Genomic DNA, 20,914 nt, shown 5'->3' on the forward strand with positions numbered 1-20,914 from the left:
TGCCAATGGCTGAACAACTAATCCTTGACAATCTTTGACGCTGCATTTCGATTGAACTACAAATACCCCTTGGACTCAAGATACCTTTCATCATTGGGTTCAACAGCAGAGAGAGACAAGGGGTTAAATTAAGCACATCTTGTATGGCAACATTCTGAATTATCCTGTGACTATTCTGCCCAGCTCTGTTCCTTTAGATCCAATACAGCCTTTAAGCTTTGAGGTGTGGGGTCAACGTTCACTCTGAAGTTATACCCGTGTCAAACCCAGGTGCATTCTACTATTTCCAAGTTCAACTTTCTCTTACTTATTTTTCAGATCTCCAAGTGCAGTGCCCACCTGGCCATCTTTAACACCCACTAAGATTGGATGGGAGCCCGCTACCATCAATACCCAGTAAACTCTGCTGGTCACTTAAGGGGGTGCTCTGCTGGCTTTGTTGCTCTTGAATCTAATTAAAACCAGCCAGAAGTTATTTAGCTTGAATGCCCAGTCGACCCCGACAGAACCCTGAGAGCCTTTCTGCGCCTAGGCAGTACCCGACCTGCTGCCTGGAATTTGACACTCCCACAGCCAGTGTGTATTTTTCCGTGTTACTGATTCCTGGTTGGTGGGTGTGTTGCATCCTTACGGCTCAAGCATGTCTGCAGCCTTAGTCTATCATCCGTCTGGCCTTGTCAGTTCCCACTCACCCCGTGATAAACAAGACGGCTGAGCTGTGATTGCGTCATCCTGTATGTAGGATTTCATCTTCTGGAGAGCCGGCTCAGATAAAATCATTTAATCTTTACTAAAGCCATATACAGCGTCTGTTCATTCATCAAAACAAATACTGTATACTATGTAAAAATACACAGCTGCAAAAAATAAAATTAAACGATGAACTCAATGAAACTGTATCCTGTAATGCCAAGTGGCTCCGGCACATCCCCCTCCCATCAGCCATTCCCAATGTTTATCATTAATCTCCAGAGCAGGCAGCTCCTCTGTAAACATGTCTTCTTGATGTTCCCAAGTTTTGACTATTTATGGAGGCTGCTTGTGCCTGTGTGTGTATGTGCGTGTAGGCTGCTTCCTGCAGAGCTCACAGTAGACTTTTGGTGGCAAATGTCAGATAGCCTGTGTGGCCGGCCATTTCTTTGGGAGTTACAGCGCTTTTATATGTCACTGTGGCCTGCTGGCTCCCCGGCGGCTCACTCCCGAGGTCAGGTACAGGCAGGCTGACAGTACGCACATCATAAACACGCAGCAGCACCTCCATGGTGCTGATCTCCTCAAAGCCACACTCCGACAGGGCGAGGCAGGTTCTCTGCACTTGTTCAATGCACGGAGAAAAAGAACAGAGGCGTCCTCCTGAAGAATGAGAGAAAGAAAAAAATACTACAATTTAGAATAAAGAGGCGGTTCTTCTGTCATTGAGGGTCAGCAGCAGGAAAGCCAGTATGGGGAGCATGTGAGGATGTGACTGTACATGTCACATTGAAACTGGAACTTACATGATGGTGCTGCTACAGTACATGAAGATGGGCAAATGGGAATAAAGACATATGAGCAATTCAGACACAGACCAATGGGAATAAGAGTCAGATACAGAAATGTAAAGATATACACATGTAGGAAAGTTGACATACAGAAGTGTATACACATCCAAGTGGACACATACACAAGGACCTCATACACATATGCAGTGTTATATTTGCACACATTTTCCACCGATTCTGTAAATTTTAATTTCTGATTCTACACTCCATAATAAAAACAAATCATCGCATGAGGTAAGAATGTGTGCACATCAGTGGTTTAGAAAGATCACAAATGCTCACATAGGGAAAGCCAGGACAGACACCATATGACACAAAGGAGAACTAAAAGGTGCTATATTAACAAATATTTAACAACGCTACACTGCTTTCCACACATGCGTGCGCGCATGTGAGCCCTCTAACAGTAGGGGAACATGTCACAAACAGTTAAGCAGAGCCATTATCTATGAGGCCCCATAGGATTCCATGCACAACCCAACGTTTTGTTTTCATGCCAACATTTTGTCTGGATGGCTGCCAAAGCCCTCAACCAAGTTTGGCCAAATAAAGACACAGATTAAAGTGAAGCTGAACATCCAAATCAGCTAAAGATTTAACAGAAAGGGCGCCTGCTGGGTAAAGCTGGGTCATGTGCACTCTGATTTCCAGAGGAAGGGTTCATTCTCTCCAAAGCTATCAGCATCATCTCATCCAAATTAAAAACTATTTAATGAGATTAGGAATCCCTGAAGTGTATGGCGCCACATTCTATGTACACCAAGGCCAGGAAAGTCTAAAAGAGAAAACAGACCCAGAAAGTGACTTAATGTAATACTGGGTGCTTCAGGAAATAAAAGTGACTGTCTAAGACATTAAACAAGGAACAGCTGCTGTTGATGGGAACATAAGGAAATGAAAATGTCAACACCAGGATATCAGGAAGACAATGTGACCACCTGCAACACTTACCATCCTAAGGAAATTGAAACTCTAACAGGACTGCCCAACACCAGAAAGTAAATGAACCCACCTTTAGCAAATTCCTGCTGCCCTAAGACTGAAAAGCCCAACTGCCCAAAGACAGCCTGTAATTACAAGCACATAAGAACAAACATCCATCCATCCATCCATTTTCCAACCCGCTGAATCCGAACACAGGGTCACGGGGGTCTGCTGGAGCCAATCCCAGCCAACACAGGGCACAAGGCAGGGAACCAATCCTGGGCAGGGTGCCAACCCACCGCAGGACACACACAGCACAACATAAAACTGGCACAAAGTGCTGCTCTGCTCCCATGTGAACTCTTACTGAAACTCTGATAAGAAGCAGCTTCCCTGTAAGGATGCAGTGGGCTGATGGCTGCTTCTGTCTTTTGCCAGGGACCTAAGCTGTACATGCCACCCTTATATAGGAAGCAGATTTTGCTACAGCACTTGCACTGAGAATCATTCTACGCCTATTTAAGGCAATGACAGTCTAGCAAAGGAAGTTGTGGCACAGCAGGGGGAGCACTGGCACCCAGGAATAAAAACACTTAGTAAAGACTTAGATCTCGCATAGAAAGCCAAACTGGTGTGTGCCAAACTGAATGAAACTTATACTGACCCTGTAAGGTTACTAAATTATACAATGTCAACATTCTGAAATCCACTTAAATCCATTGCTTTCCTGGAAGGAAACAGTCCTGGACAAGACATTAATCTATTACAGGGCCCACTCACATCAATACATACTGGCACCTATAATGAGGCCAATTTTAAGTCACTTATTAACCTAATTAACATGTCTTTGAAGTACCTGGTAGAAAAAGGATACACAAAATCCACAGAGACAAAATCTGGGCAGGAAATTTAACCCCAGGTCACTGGATTTATGAAACAGCAGTGCTACCTTCTGTGCCACCATGCCACCCCTAAGTGTTATACAATTATCATAGACTAAGTAGTTGATAGCAATTAAATCAATATTATAAATGTAAAGCTAGTGCCATCTCTATGAGCTCAAAGTCTGCTTCTTTGGCCAGTTGGCCTTAACACTCTATTTTTTTTTTTCACTCTTATAGGTGTCATTGACAAAATCCATTACAGGAAAAAAGTCAGCCATCTGGAAGCTCAGCATGGTAACAACCACCTGGAGCTCCCTGCTTTGACACAGTGATAGATTCTGGGAATAAGCTCCCAGACTCTTGTTCACTAGAAATGAATGATGTACTGATGTGTGGTGCAATCCGTTAGATGGTTCTTTTACATCAGCTGAAAAATCTCATATGTCTCTCAACCATTCTAAATCAGTTCTATTGAGTAATTAAGGACAGCATTCTAACACCTGCGGTGGGTTGGCACCCTGCCCGGGATTGGTTCCTGCCTTGTGTCCTGTGTTGGCTGGGATTGGCTCCAGCAGACTCCCATGACCCTGTAGTTAGGAATATAGCGGGTTGGAAAATGGATGGATGGATTCTAACACCACCTAGAACAGCGGTTCTCAAACTGGGGTCCACGGTCCCCTTTTCGGTGGGACCGTGAGAAATGATTGCATATTTATACTATTTATATTTTTATAATTATTAACCTTTACCATCCGAGGGGAAGTAAGTGACTGAGCTCCGTCGTTACCCCCACCACCTAGACCCGACCACTAATCCGCTGTTCCGTTATTCACTGCCACCGCGTTGTTTTCCCACCGTTATTGCTCAGTACAAACCAGCCCTTATTACTTTTATCATAATCAAAAATTATCAATTCTTTCATAGAATCAAAACACTCGCGAACAGTTTTCGTATATTTTAGAAGCAAATAAGAGCGCTAACGGTGGACACAGATAATCAACAAACAACATATTTTACATTTTTTGTATTTTTAAGTGGTGAAATTGCCCGCTTAACGCAAATGGTTAATGCAAAGCAGATGCATACATCCCATTAAAATTTTAACTTAAATTTAATAACTAAGATGTACATAATATTTTCTGAATAAATAATTGTCAAAAAATGTTTTATTCACAGCAGCCTGTACCTATGCAGTGCCGCGCAGTGGGTATGTGGCACCCTTGTGCAAAGTATTTGGCGCCCCCAATTTTCTTGAAATAATATTGATTTTTTAATTTTTAATAAAAGGGTCCTCGAGCCATCGAACAATTTTTAAAGGGACCGCCACACAAGAAACTCCAAAGAAGTTTGAGAACCGCTGACCTAGAACTACTTGGTTAAGAAATTCAACTGCTTGTCCCAAAGATAATCATCAGTGTGTTGCTTGCTCCACAGAGATGGCAATCGGATGCAATCTCCATTATGCTGAGGTCCTACACAACTTCAGATCAAGGAACTGAGCAACAAAAATTGCTGATGACTCCTCTCTCCCTGGCCATCTGCTTTAGAGACTTGTTCCACCTGGCACTTAGTAGCTTTGTAACTTATGCCATTTTCCTGTTGAACCAGAACTTATGGTCACCTTGACAAATATGACACTTCCTAACAGTAATTAATATAGCAGGAATGAATGGCATTGCAAAGTGTAATTATACTTTTCAACATCTTGTAGCTTTGCACATTTTTGTAATTACTTTTTTGGTGTCTACTTTATATTTTTGCTTTGGTTGTATATAACAAATGCACTCACTGAACAACTGTACACCTGCAATGGTCACATTGATCATGATCGTGATCATCAGAGGTGACTGTGTGCAGAGGGTGCAGACCTATAAATACCTAGGAGTGCAGCTGGACGATAAATTAGACTGGACTGCCAATACTGATTCTCTGTGCAAGAAAGGACAGAGCCGCCTGTACTTCCTTAGAAGACTGGCATCCTTCAACATCTGCAGTAAGATGCTGCAGATGTTCTATCAGATGGTTGTGGCGAGTGCCCTCTTCTACGCAGTGGTGTGCTGGGGAGGCAGCATTAAGAAGAAGGATGCCTCACGCCTGGACAAACTGGTGAGGAAGGCAGGCTCTATTGTTGGCATAGAGCTGGACGGTCTGACATCCGTAGCAGAGCAACGGGCACTCAGCAGGCTCCTATCAATTATGGAGAATCCACTACATCCATTAAACAGTGTCATCTCCAGACAGAGGAGCAGTTTCAGTGACAGACTGCTGTCACTGTCCTGCTCCACTGACAGACTGAGAAGATCATTCCTCCCCCAAACTATGCGACTCTTCAATTCCACCAGAGGGGGTAAATGTTGAACATTATTCAAGTTATTGTCTGTTTTTTTATCTGCATTTTTTATTACTCTTTAATTTAATATTTTTGCTGCTGGAATATGTGAATTTCCCCCTGGGATTAATAAAGTATCTATCTATCTATCTATCTATCTATCTATCTATCTATCTATCTATCTATCTATCTATCTATCTATCTATCTATCTATCTATCTATTTGCCAATCATGCAACTGCAATGCAATGCAATGCATAAAATCATGCAGATACAGGTTAGGAACTGTCAACTAAGAACAGAAACCTGAGGCTGATTTGGGCACAGGCTCACCAAAATTGGACAGCTGAAGACTGGGAAAACATAGCCTGGTCTGATGGATCTCAATTTCTGCTGAGGCATACAGATGGCAGAGTCAGAATTTGGTATGAACAGCATGAATCCAAGCACCCTACCTGCCTTGTGTCAAAAGTCCCGGCTGGTAGTGGTGGTGTAATGGTGTGGGGAATGTTTCCTCGACACACTTTGGTCCAGTTAATAAATACTCTTCAAACATCACTTGCATGCCATGGACTATTTGAATACTGTCACTAACCATGTGCATCCCTTCATGACCCATAATTTACCTATCTTCTAATGGCTCCTTCCAGCATGATAATGCACCATGTCACAAAGTAAAAGTCATCTCATACTGGTTTCATGAACATGACAATGAGCTCAGTGTTCTTCTGTGGCCTTCCAGTCACCAGATCAGAATCCAATAGAACTCCTTTAGGATGTGGTAGAACGGGAGATTCACAGCACGAATGTGCAGCTGACGAATCTTAAGAAATTGTGTGATGCAATCATAACAACAAGGACCAGACTCTTAAAGGAATGTCTCCAACATATTGTGGAATTCATGCCATGAAGAACTAAGGCTGTTTAGAGAGCATTAGTGTATGTGGATCATGTGGAATTTGTGTCATCTAGCAATTACTATGATGAAAGTAACCAAACTCCAAAGTAAATTCCTTGTGTGCATAACATACTTGGGGAAATAAGGTAATCCAATTTTAGTGTTGAAACGCTTAATTTATATACCGTGGACCACACTTTATTATCCATATATTCCTATGTAGATTCAGTTTTATTGCTTTGTACCTTCCCCCACCATAACCTATTGCCTGTGGGGGAGGAGCGAAAGCTTTAGATTCATCAAAGATTTCGATCTCCATACTGAAAATGTCGATGTCTCGATGATGGGTGTGTGCCTGTGTCTGTGTGTCATAGTTTCTTGAGGATGGTCTAGAGCTAAAATACCAAACTTGAAACTTAAATCTGTTATGAGATCACGATGTGCTGATTAATTTTTGAGCCAAATCGTGCAAGATAAAGAGGCACTCTAGAGGAAGCCTCAAATACAGTAATTCTGCAATTAATTATGAATTCTTCTCATCAATTACTGTCATAATGACCTATTTTATGATCAGACAGATCAGCATCGGTAAATAATCCTGAAACATTATAGAATAGTTCGGGTAAGTTGGTTCCTAGGGCTCAAAGCCTACTGACACTCACGTCCAGATTTTTTTCTTTTTACTCTTGTAGGCTTCTGTCAGACTTTGTTTTCTACTAATTTATCATGTACTTGAATTATTCTATTTTGCACTTTTTTTATCCTGTTGCTTTCAGTTGTATTCATGAATAATGAAGTGCACATGTTAAAAACGATTTATAAAAATATAAAGTGATTAACTGAATAAGTAACAAATATGTGCACAGGCTGAAATAAACCATGAGGACAACTATGTACTGATATTCTAATAATTATTCTGACCCTAGAATGCTGCTGACTTAAACAAAAGGACATTGGAATGAACAATGTTCAATTGGCATGTTGGATTTGTGGACATAAAAAGCTGGACTTGAATGTGAAAGCCTTTAAATATAAACCTGTGGTACAAATGAGCAGATTGGACCATGTCTTACTCCCACCTACAGGCCTATGATTGACAGTAGCACCTCTCTTATTCAAGCTAGAAGTTCTTATATTTTATATTGTGGTGGATTGCCAGCTTCCTATTCTGGCTCTCACCCCCAGACCGCCAGGAGGAGCTCTCCCAACAGCATGGACGTGCCCCGAATTCCAGCAGGGCCTCATGGACTATGTAGTTTTTATACACAGCCCCGCTGGATACCTTGGGGACCACTAGGAGTCGCTGTCGGGAAGCCCGTGGACTCATATGTTCCCTATAACCTGGAAGTACGTCCTGGTCACGTAAGTGGGAGAGATGAAGTGCTTCCAGGTTAAAGATAAGGACTGTTTACCCTGACCCGGAAGGAATAAGGAACTGTGGACTGTTGGGCAGGAACACCTCCGGGTCAGGGTGTATAAAAGGACTCTGGGAAAGCCCAGACACTGAGCTGAGCTGGGAGGTAGGGTGGCTAAGTGTCTGGGAGAGGAGGATTGGTATTGTGAGTAGAGAGTTGATTTATATGAGTAGTGTGGAGTGGAGGGTGCTTGGTGCACTGTACAATTGTACAATAAAGAGGAATTGTACTATTACATGGTGTTTGGAGTGGTACCTGAGGGTTCAAGAGGTGGACACATGCCTCTACTGCTACAATATATACATATATATATATGAGTGAGAGAGAAAGAGAGAGGGTTGAATCGCAATCTGATTATTTGGGTGGTCATATATAATATATATATATATATTTTTTTTATTGAGCTTCTGTAAAGTTTTAATTTCCTCTTGAGGACAAATAAAGTCTATCTGTCTATACTACTGCATCATAAGTAAAGGATCTGTTAAGAAAGGCCAATCCAGTGCAATGTATCCCTTGCCAGAAACAGCCATTCATTTTCTATCAATACATTACATCTCCTCCTTTTCAGTGACGGCACTACTCCTCCACTGTAGAGGCCCTTTGTTCTGCCTCCCTAAGACCGACCTCCCCATTCTGGTCAGTCTGTGCTCAAAAAAAGTTTTAGTAAATCACGGGTTGTAGTGCAGATTAGGGCTGAAATGTACAAATCTTGATGTTCAGAGGCTGACAGAGTAGCAGGGTGAAATTAGAATGAGGCTCAATTTTTAACATTGCAGTAATCCAACTTGCCATCAGAAATTTCTTTAAACACAGGAGAAAAAGAAAAGCTCAATGAGTCACATCCACCATTAATCACAACCACTGGGAGACAAGAGCCAAGCACTTGCTGAAAACCAAGAATAGCTCTCCCAAAAATGTATGAACGTGGGCAACTGGGAAAGTGTGCACTGTCTGCAGCTAGGCATTTAGAATGCTCAAAAAAAAAAATATTGCGGTATGTTGCGATTACACACAGCTACAATGCTATGAAAAAGTACTTGCCCCTCTTCTCATATCATCTATTCTGGTATATTTGTTATAATGAATGGCTTCAGATATTTAGACAAATGCAATATTAGATAAAGGTATCCGAAAATAATCATATACCATTACTAAGTCACCCATATGAATAGCTAACTGCACCCTTAGTTACTCACTCTACATCTGAATAAAGTTAATTGAGAATTAGACTCAGATGACTGAACACAGCCAGCCCTGTTGAATCTAAATATCATCATAACATATGCAGATCCTTACCATAACAGTGAAGTAGTTACCACAAGGCTTCTAAAATAAACACTATGTTCTACCAATTAGGATAGGCATAACAAGCCATTTCTAAGTCTCTGGGACACCACTGCACTCAGTGTGCCATCATCTCCAAATAAGAGAACATTTGGAACAATGGTGAATCTTCCTGGAAGCTCTGCAAATTTTATTTGCTTGATTGCATACTAGGTTACTTTTTTGTAATAAAAAAAAGAAACAGACTAAGTAAAAATGGGTTTTATGGGAGAGCTGCAAGGCAGAAATCTTTGCTATTTAAGGCTAATAATATCAGTGCCCATCCTGCATTTGTAAAGAAACACCTGGCTGATCCTCAAATCTTTTGGAATAATGAAAGATGTGTACAGGTCTGGGTCTGGTGTAAAGATAATACAGTGTTCAACAGTAAGAATATTACATCTACAACAAAACATGGGTGTGGGGTTGTGCTTTGCTGCCTCAGGAACTGGAAAACTTGCCATCATCGAAGGAACCACGAATTCTACACTTTACCAGAATATTCCTAAAAAGAATGTTCGGTCATCTATCCTGAAGCTAAAGTGTATTTGGGTTATGCAGCAGAGCAATGACCCAAAACACAAAAGCAAGTCTACAATTGAGTGACTAAAAAAAAAATAAAAATAAAAAAAAGTTCTGGAGTGACCTAGCCAAACTCCTAACATGAACCCAATAAAGATGTTGCAGCAGGACCACAAGTGATCAGTCCATACTTGCAAAACTACCAATGTGTCCGAGATAAAGCAGTTCTGCAAGGAGGAGTGGACTACAATTACTTAACAGTGACGTAAAAGACTGCAATCTAATTATAAGAACTGTTTAATTATGATTAGTGGAACTAAATGTGCTGCAACCAAGTATTGAAATTAAGGGGCACTTTTTCACATTGGTGACACGGGTGTTGGAGAACTTTGTTGCTTGAATAAATAATGATTTAAAAACAGCTGTGTTTTCACTCAGGTTCCTTTTCTCTAATACGGCATTTTGTCTAAAGGTCCGAGGTTAACTCATTGTGTAAAATATGCAAAACCTCTAGATATTAGGATGGGGAAAATACTTTTTCATTGCAGTGTAAGTTTAAAGTGACTTTACAAAAAATGTTTAAAGTTTTGTGTATCTGTTTCTAATGCAACTGACATGATTTCTTCATGCATCACATTGTTAATTTTAAGTTAAAAAGAATGCAAACAGATTTCATTATGATAAATAGGAATATATCTCAAGGAATCGATTTTTGGACTGAATCTTTAATAATAATTAAAAAAGACCAATTCAAATGAATGCAAAAGAAGTTAATTAGCAGCAAAAACTGGTTACTAATTAAGAAAAGGGCCAGAATGAAAACCTACAGTAACAGAAGTGCTCCAAAATCGGAGCTGTAGACCCCTGAATTAAGGAGACTAGGTGTTAAACAGCAAGTCAATTAAAATTAAAGAAAGTTAATAGTTAATTAGCAGCAAAAACTGGTCCCTAATTAAGTGCTTACAGTGAAAACCTGCAGCTAATGTGGCCCCTTCAGTATCAAAGTTGGACACCCCTGATTTAGTGTTTCGTATCTTGGTTTTTACGATTATCTTCATTATCATCATGATTTTCAGTCTGTCTTTCCCGATGTTCTGCTTATTTAATTTGTTTACTAATGAAAAACCTAGCATTAAATGGTTGCTTCCTTTCAGTTTCATTTGCCCCCGTGTCTCTTCTGCCCATCATTAATTGTAATGTATGTTGTAATAATAACAACTGATGAAATAATATACACAGGAAATTGGTGAATCAATCGGAAAGTTATGGAGAAAAGTTAAGCACAAAGGTATCTAAAGCCCATTTCTGAGTGTAGAATAAGAGTAAAGAAAAAGACCAGCCAGTTAAACAATGAGATCAGTTAAAAATAAAAGGAGCCACTGACAATGAAATTAGTTTTAACAAAAACCTGCAACGACAGTGGGCCCTCAGGATTTGAGCTACATTAAAACTGGTACCACTTACAGTTGTGCGTGCTCATCATTAAGTACCTGCCTTAATAAAATATTGGGAAAGAAATGATGGAGAAACAAGTGAAGGGCTGACAATTATTAATATCTGATTCAGTTCACAAATCATTTGGATGGTACCTTCAGGAAAGAAAAAAAAATACAACGTAAGAATGATTTAATGTGGCCACAAAAGAAAGCACTAGAGAGACAAAAAATTAAATAGGTTCCATTTTTGAAAAGGACTGGCTTCTAATTAAGCCACTGGATTGTAACCTGTAGGCACTGCGGCCATCCATGGCCAAACTTGAGGACCCTTGTTCTACAGTAACAACATATACTTAAGTGGTGCTCCTTCCTGTTCTGCTCCTGTTCATTGCTTGTGATTAACCCTTTTCTTTCTCTCACTCAACACTTCTTCAAACTCAGTCCCTCTCCAGACCATCCTTTTTTGGTCATTACTCTTTTAAATTCACTTTGATGACATCCTGGAGAGTCCATGTGTGGCTATTGCACTCCTCCAATTCCAAATAGCTGATAATATGCATGGCACAGTGGCGCAGTGGGTAGAGCTGCTGCCTCACAGTTAGGACACCCGGGTTCGCTTCCCGGGTCCTCCTCACCTGCATGGAGTTTGCATGTTCTCCCCATGTCTGCGTGGGTTTCCTCCCACAGTCCAAAGACATGCAGGTTAGGTGCATTGATGATTCTAAATTGTCCCTAGTGTGGGTGTGTGTCTGTGCGTGCCCTGAGGTGGGCTGGTGCCCTGCCCAGTGTTTGTTTCCTGCCTTGTGCCCTGTGTTGCAGACCCCCCCCGTGACCCTGTGATATAGCGGGTTGGATGATGATATGCATAACTTCTGCTACATCAGTGCAGCCAGGCTGCCTGCTGCTATAATATCGGCATGAAATGCAAATCCAGAAACGAAGAATTAGAATTTCAGTATTTTTCCCATTAATACCTTTACTAAAATAAATGTGGTAATTGTAACGTGAAGTTTCACTAAAGGTCACTTCTGACTACAGCTGTGTGGAATGTATCTTTGACTTTAGCAAATTTGTCCTAATTTTGAAACACTTTAAGCACCACTGACTTATATGAATCACATTTTGTTTCAATTGTATCAGTTTGTTGTTTACTGCTCAAGTTTTGACAGTTTTTAACTAAAACGGAAGAAAAATTTGTGTATATAATGTTGAATTTATAATTTTTCTCTGCTACCAATGAGACTAAATAGTAGTTTCATTATTCTGCTAAGATAAAATGTTATTTTTTTTTTTTTTAACATTTTGCGAAATACCCACAATTGTTTATAAAGTGCCCCTGAATCTCAATCATTGGGGGCAAAAGTTGCCACTTAGAAAATGTAAAGGAAAGTTCCAAATGTGTGGTTTTTGGAAGCGACTCTGTGCTGGAGTGTCTTTGACAACCTGATGTGCCTATGGCACACCCCACATTACAAGAGCACCCTTTCCTTCTCAATGCAGTTAGGTGGTGTCATCTTGTATAACAATTATGTTATCTAGTGGAACAGGTTAGTTAACAATTAAAAATGCTATTACTAGTATATAAAAATATAATACCACAATTTACATAGTTGGGGAACTACTACATAACGTGCATGGGATCAACATAAGTGAATTATATTCAGTTAACATATGACAATTTGATTAAATAAAACTCTTTGTTTCAACGTGTATCAATTAAAATCAGCCTGAGTAATTCATATAGGTTACATTAACCCAGTTGACTACACTGTTAGAACAACTAATCTGGCTCAATACTGATTAAACACAGTGAAATTAGATTTGAATTACATTATTTTTTTAAAATTGCATATTTGATGTACATGGACTTTACACACATAACTGAAGTAACATTTTCCAACAAATTATTTTTTGGAATGAAGTCTGGAATTATGTTGTAACAAAAGCCCTCAAAATGTGGCAGGACAAAGGAAAGCACAGGGTAACAGCAGAGAGACAAGCTCTATTCCGTTTCCAGTGACACAATGGGAAGGGGGTAGGTGCCTTACAAACAATAGGAAACTGTCAAGGAGAAAAAGTTGTTGCTATGCCAACCGGGGTGGGCTACCACTGCTTAACTTTTAACAAGTCTGATGGATAAAAGGAAAAAAGGAGCTGACAGCTGTCCACAGCATGGCAGAAACATGATGATAATGAGCAGTGAGAAAAGAAAGAGAAGGCCAAGTTCTCTGCATGGAACTACAGTCAATCTTAGGCATCACAGTAGCACAACAGGTAGAAATGGCAGCTGCAGTTTTATTTTCTGTTTTTTCGGGTATAAATTAGTTTGATGGGTGATGTGGCCTCACGCTAACAGGCTGCTTGCCAAGTGGCACTTTTGCTCACTCATGCACAGTCTCAAGGAAATGTGATTTGCTACCAACTTGCTCCTTGTTTATAACTGTATATATTCCAGCTACTTAAAGGTTTAATTTAAGGAGAACAAAGTAACACTACAATGAGATGGCAGCAAAGGTGTGATCAGAAAAGCAGCTGACCAGACAAGTTCAGTTTTTCATTGTAAGCCATTTTAAAGATTTCAGTATACTGTATTATACAGACTATTCTCAAGCTAACTTGCAACATTTTTGTACTAAAGACTCCCAATGACCAGACTCACTCTCCTTCAGGTGAAAAGAGAAATGCAGAATACTTTTGAAGACAGAAAAAGCATTGCTGTGCAGGTATTTTGCCACTTGCTCGCAATCATGGCTGCATATGCTCTACTGATCTCATGTGGAACAGGAAGAATCAAAAGAATGCAGAAAGCTATTGAGAGATCTGCCAACGTACCACATCTCAGGTCACCAGAGTCACAACAAAGAGCTGAGAGGGTGTTTCATTTCTTGGCGGCTTGGTGGAAGCTAGCAACTTGGGTATGGCTGGACTCCAGTAGCACGTAACAAGGAATTGAGTAAAGAAGGTGCATTTATAATGTAAAACCTTTGGCTATGTATCAGAATGACTCAATTCAGCTTGGACTTTTGACCCTCAAGAAAAACAAAAGCATGTACTAAATTGGTCTCAAAGGAGGTAATCTAGATTAGAAAATTCTAGTTGCATGACAGCAAAAAAAAAAAAGAAAAAAGAAAAAGCACATTCGACAGCAGACGTGATACTGCTTGTGAGAAAAAAAGCGCAGTGGCCTGATTTATAAATTCTGGCACATGACATCATAACGCGAATAGCATCTGACAGGGTGTACAATGAGTTGGTGACACAGCTTCTTTGTACAAAGCTCTGATAATGCCTGTCTCAAAGTCCGATTAGCAAGTCTATCGCACCTTTATTTAATATTTACCTTTCCAGCCAAAGAGACTTGAGAGTGGTTGCTGTTTTTTTCTTTATTGAGCTTTCCTCGACTTTGACAAGGCTAGCATTCTGTGATAGTGCCATTGCTTAACATATTCACCACGGTCATTTCAACTACTGGACAGACCCTTCAAAAATGTAAAGAAAAGCTTTAGAGTCATCTCCTCAGTTGTGATAGCTGCTGCCTGGATACTGTTGTTACTTTTTAAAGCTGAAAACAGAGTATTGATGATCAAAATTTCTATTTAAATGTTTTATATGTATATATAGAAAAAACACATAGCCAAAATACAATGAATTTCCAATAAGGAAGCAATTTGATTAATTTATTACATTTTCCTAAACATTGAAGCAGTCACAATATGTGCTAATAAAGAAATAAAATCATAGGTTTTGCCTGTGCTGTTGCAGTGTAACTTAATGACTAACAGCAGATATAAAAAACACAGTTGATGAGAGGGAGTACTAGTAGAGGGTATTAATTTGGGTAGACAAACTCATAAACTCATGCGCTTTTGACTTTGCAGGTGAGCAGCTGGAAATCTCCCGAGTTACCTATGCACATCCTCACCTTTAGTTATTTTAAAATAAAAAAAAGGTATTCACACGACAGGAAAGGAATACAGCCCATTTTATTTTTATGGTGTTATGGTTTAAAGCTGATAGTTTAAAAAAAGTAGACAGAACACTAAAAACATAAGTACCAGGAAGTCTGGAGCATGGCATCTAAAACACTCCTAAACTAACAAATGTATTTGTCTGCAGAAAGGAATAGTTACTGTGTATGTAATTAAACAACTCAAGTATTCATGACAGATGACTGAACCTGTGGACACCAGTCGCTATATATTGTAGCTCTGTAATGGCAGTGATGTAACCTTTAACTTACCTCCCTGCTTGATGGCAGCCTTGGCATGTACTATGGCCTCCCAGGGTGAAGGAATGTCCAGAAACACAGCATCGGCAACGCCAACCACTCCAAACCCATCTTTACACACATCCTGATTCTTTACAGTAACCAAGTGTGCTACACGGTGGGCAATGAATTCTTCAGTTGCTTTCTCAGCTCGCTGCTGGTGAAACTCCACTGTGTACAGATGTCCTGTGGGGGCGATGGTTCTAATAATGGAGTGAGACAGAGAGCCACTGCCAGTACCTGGAAAAGAAACCAGACATTATTCAGCCTGGACTAACCACTCATGTTTATCCTCCTCTTCATTTCTTTTTAATGTTGCCAATTGTTAATTCATGAATGTGCTGCAGTCTAGATGAACAGTTAACAACATGGATTCCCAATAAAAGACTACAAATGAATGAATATAAGAACATGAGAAATTTGACAAAGAACAGATGAGCATTCAGTCCATCAAGCTTGTTTGTTTAGCTAATAGCTAAGCTGTCCTAATATCACATTCAAATAATTCTCAAGGGTTGTTAACATTTCTTCTTTAACTTCATGGCTTTGTAGTTTGTTCTAGATTCCCACAAGTCTTGTGTAAAGAAGTACTTCTTGAGTAGGAGTTCTTGAGTATGTGATTCACCGTTAAGTTGAAAGAATTCTGCTAGATCTACTTCATCAATGCTTTTGAAGTCCTGTATTAGGTCCACACATAGTCTTCTCTGTTTAAGACTAAACAGGATTAATTCTTCGAGTCTACTGTGTTAGGACATGTCCTTAGGTCTCAGGATGCACTTAGGTGCTCTACTCTGCAAAACGTGAAGTGTTGCTATGTCTTTCTTGCAGTGTGGTCTACAGAACTGCATACAGTACTCCCACAGGCTGTCTCACTAGTGAGTGACATAGTCCTAGTATAAAATGATTTGATTTAAACAAATAAGAGTGACATGGAGACTGTTAATTTATAGCTCCAGGAGATCAGTTGTCATATTGTCTCTGTAAAACGAGTGTGCTGTCAGCACATTTAAATTCTCTCCTTATCCATGTAGGTTTACCAGTTCTCCTCACACATTCCAAATATGTGTAAATTTAAATACAAGAGTCTATAGCTGTGTCTATGACTATTCCTTCTAACAGACTGGCACCCAGTCAAGGTTAGTTTATGCGTTGCACTTAGTTCTGCCATGATAAGTTCTGGCTACCCATAGTCCTCAACTAGATTAAGGATATTGGCAATGAAGTCAGAATTTCACATAGGATATGAAATGATTACATCTCGAGATTACACTGGAAGATACGGGCCACACTGAGAAGTGTGAAATAAACTTTGACACACTTCATCTATTAGTGTTTAGCTTAGCCTGTGAAGTGACCTTACGTCCTTGAATGAGTTCAGATATGAGAAGTTGTTATTGAGAGTCCATCAAGCTCCTGTATCTGAGCTGGGAGGTAAAACGATTCTCTTGAAAAGTCATTGGCAGTCACTTGAAATTTGTTGGGAAGTACTTTTTATTATGGATGCCCCAAGAATTACTATATAAGCTGGGTTGTGACTACATGTTTGTAAGGGTTAAACTGGAAAATATTCACTGAGCAAGGAATTGAATTTAATTCAACAATGACCCCAAAGTCACACTGTATTTATGATTCCTCCTTAATTGTAAGATAAAGATTTAAAAATGTAACAACTCAAATGGCAAAGAGTGAGATGGCCTTTTTCATGGTTCCATGGACATGAAAAAGTTTGTGCCTTTCACGTGCCTTTTGCTAGTATGCATGTCGCCAAGGCTGTCTTTTTTCTGGCGCACTGAATGCAGAACACAATGTGCACATTTGATAGAATTAATGAAAATAGAAAGCTCTTCAGACCGCTGCTGCTGTGACAGAACCTTTCTTTCATACCAGAGGGCCGCTCTCTCTGGCAGCACTGATCATGTAAACATTGGTTTTGTTCTCATGGCAACAATGAAGCCAATGTTTACTTAGAGGTCTTTGGCTCCAATGCAAATTGGGCCGGAAGAACACAGTCCAAGAACCAAGTCAAGTGTATGTTTGTGAGGGAATGGCCAAGATGAAAGCACTCAGTTCCACAATCCTGTCAAGGGCTCCACTAGCTTATTTTTATTTGAAGCATGTCCTCACTTCTCTTGAAAATTGGCTATTTCATGACCAAACAGAGAACAAGAGGATGTTCTCCTCAGATGCTGACAGTGATGCACAAGTAGGTCACTCCCTGAAGCTCAGGAATCCCCAGTAGCCACACAACAGCATATTCGGCTCATCTGCTATTTCCAGTTTCCTATTCTGGCCACAGGGGGCTGTTCAATCCAAATAGTGTCTACCAGCATGATGGTTTCTAATCTATGTTTAACAAACAGAGTCTGAAAACCCAACTCAAGTCCAACACTTAAGTGTTGATGTAAAATGTCTTTTCACACTTTTGACTTACACTTTGCTTCTAATTATCTGCTGCTGGATTAGAAAGGTTTAATAGGCCTCTGACCTGCCACCTAGATGAGACTCAGTCCTTCCATGCACAATCTATATTTGCCAAGGGCCTGAGGAGTACAGAGAGAGCTTGAAAGCAGGAATGCAGATACTTGGACATGAAGGTTTAAGAACAAAGGTGTGCTGAAAACATATTACAGGGAACTGATACCAAAAAATAAACACTAGAATTTCAGAGATGGAAGAGCACCTTGTTTAAACAGTTGAGGCAAGGGGGTGGACAAAGGAAGCTATTCTAAAGAAAATAGATACTGTATCTATTAATTATAAAGTTAGGTTTGCTGTTCTATACACATTTCATTCAAATACAGTATTACATTCTGATATACTCATAGACACTCCTACATTGAAGAGAAAAATCAACAAGGAAGGGCTGCATTCTCTCTAGAAAGGGTGATATCAATAAAAGTGTTGAGAATCACTGCTCCACAAGAACCAACAAACCAGCCTAAAGTTCAAACTAAACTGTAGTCACACATACAAAACAGACCCTCTAGAAGAATTATTTCTGTATCCTCACCAATGTTCCTCTGATGCTCATTTACAGTTCCAGCAAGGTAGGATGTAGTTATGTAAAAGAGTTAATGACAAATTAAGAACCTGTGGAAACCAAGTATGATGATGAAAGTGGATAACCTAAAATACTGAAAAAAAAACAAAAAACAGAAGTCAACTACCAGAACACTGGGCAGCCAGAGCATACAAGAATGGACAGGAAGATGTGGAGACCATTCTTTGTCACATTATGTCCTGCAAATAATAAAGAGGGTTACTAATAATAGCACAGGTGACAAAGCAGTTAGTGGTGCTAGCGCACTGCTCTAAAGATCTAGGTTTCATTCCTTGCCTGACCTTTGTCAATGTGGCGCTTAAGGGTGTGAGAGTAGGCATCCCAAGTTGGACTGACATCCTATTTAGGGCTGGTCTCTGAATGGCACTGAGCAATTCAAGTATGGGCTTCAGCATGCCACTAAGCTGTAACTAAAGGAAGTAGAATCAGAAAACCAACTGAACTTAATAATGAGTTTAGCTCAAAGCAGAAGCTGATCTGTGGTTGATTTCAAAGGTGCAGTCAAGCCTTGCATGCCCAATAACTCTTTAGGAACTTAGATATACACATAATTCTATTGACTTAATAGCAATGTTTCCCAAACACAGAGTCATGGCTTGATGTCAGTGGGTTGTCATCATTGGTTCGCAAGTAGGTCACGAGTGGTTAGTGGTGGGTCACCTAAATGATTGACAGCATGACCATGTTGAGCTTCTTTCACCAAGCAGACCCCTGAAAACCAACTCCCAAACCAACCTGAACTTTCTATCGCTCTTGTTTCACTAAGGAGGTGTTGCTCTTCCAATAGCGTTTGTTTCACCAAGGGGGCCCCAGTTAGCTTTTTCTAAATGTTAAAAAAATGTAATACTGTATAGAGTAGTGAATGATAAAAAATTAAATCAAATCATATCGTTATATGGTGTGACCACCCTGTGTCTTTAAAACTGTATTAATTGTATTAGGTACACTTTCATGCAGATTTTAAGATAATCAGCAGATAGGTTGCTTTAAGTATCTCGGAGAACATGCTACAGTTGTTCTGCAGACTTTCATCCCTTCAAGTAATTACAGACAGCCTTGATGATGTTGAGATCAGGGCTCTATGAAGGCCAGAGCATCTGCTGCAGAACTCATTAGTCTTTTTGCTAAAGATGGTTCTTTATGACCTTGGCCCTTGACAGAATGAAACTGGGATGATCAAACTCCACCCTGATGGTGTTTCACAATACTTGTGAACCAACCTGTACTTCTCAACATTGAGAATTCCACTTATTCTGACCAAATAACTAACTCCATTTGAACCTCTGCCATGCTTCACTATTGGCCGTAGATAATCACCCATTTAGCACTCTTCAGCTCTTTTGCTGACAAAGTTAACACACAGCAATCAAGTTTTTATCTGAAAAGTGTTATGTTACATAATATATTTAATTCTTTAACGAAATATCATAGCATCCATGTAACATTTAACTTTTTGGAAAATGTTTGGAAATCTGAAACTTGCTCTTTCCACTGACACATTAATGCTTAAGTAAAAAAAAAAAAAAACATCTGAGCCTACGAGTTTTGCATAGCACAGTATGTTTACAGTGTTTCTCACATTGATCCTGTACTCTATTATTGGACTCAATAAGCAACAGCAAGATTATAAAGCATGACTATTAAATGTGATGTGACAAGTGGGCCAATGAATTAGGTGGTTGTCAGTCTGCTCCTTCACTGCTGTCTCAATTAGAAGGCCCAGTGTGTGTACCTCATGGCTTCTGCATTCTCAATTTTTTCCTGCAGCATTACACACGCCGATTATTTTTGGAACATCTTCAGCTCAATCCGCATGCCTCACCATAACATGCCATTCACATTTTTTCCCTAATTAAATGTAAACTCCCAAACTCATGTTCGCTGTAAATCTGAACGGCTTCCTCCCTGGAGATACAAACGTGTTAAACTTACTAATGAACTTCAAATGCTGTACATTTTATGAATAAACCATGGCCACGATGAATGAGCCATGAAGTGCTGCAAGTGGCTGTCAGCAACGCCTCCACACTGATTTCACTGCAGCCGCCCATTATTTACTCATTAAGGCAGTGAATTGTGAGAAAAAAATGGGTACATTGGATCTCCGTAATATTACCATAAAGATGACTGGTGAGTCAGCAGTTTCTTCCATTCAACTAGCTAGGATGAATAGATACAAACTTCACTCCACCCCCACCATCCCTAAAAGAAGGGGAGGTTGTGTTGAGGTCAAAGTCACTTCCTTGTGGAACAACAGCTTGTACTTTAGTTTCCAAGCACGTCATCCATTCAGGCAGCAGCAGCTCCACAGA

General features: G+C 39.9%; 1 protein-coding gene across 2 annotated transcripts in view; it reads right to left on the reverse strand.

The window, feature by feature from the left end:
* Positions 1-70: 70 nt before the first annotated feature.
* Positions 71-20,914, reverse strand: part of trmt61a (tRNA methyltransferase 61A) — a 50,399-nt gene continuing 29,555 nt past the window's right edge. Inside the window, exons 3-4 of one of the 2 annotated variants that reach the window (XM_028821981.2) lie at positions 15,515-15,781; positions 71-1,353 (exon numbers count right to left, since the gene is read on the reverse strand). In XM_028821981.2, coding sequence (XP_028677814.1) covers positions 1,085-1,353; positions 15,515-15,781 — 536 coding nt within the window. In that variant the 3' untranslated portion in view covers positions 71-1,084. The remainder of the gene's footprint in view (positions 1,354-15,514; positions 15,782-20,914) is intronic. The other variant, XM_051920102.1, reaches the window with a different exon arrangement.

Source organism: Erpetoichthys calabaricus, chromosome 16 (genome assembly GCF_900747795.2).
Source record: "Erpetoichthys calabaricus chromosome 16, fErpCal1.3, whole genome shotgun sequence".
NCBI lineage: Eukaryota > Metazoa > Chordata > Cladistia > Polypteriformes > Polypteridae > Erpetoichthys > Erpetoichthys calabaricus.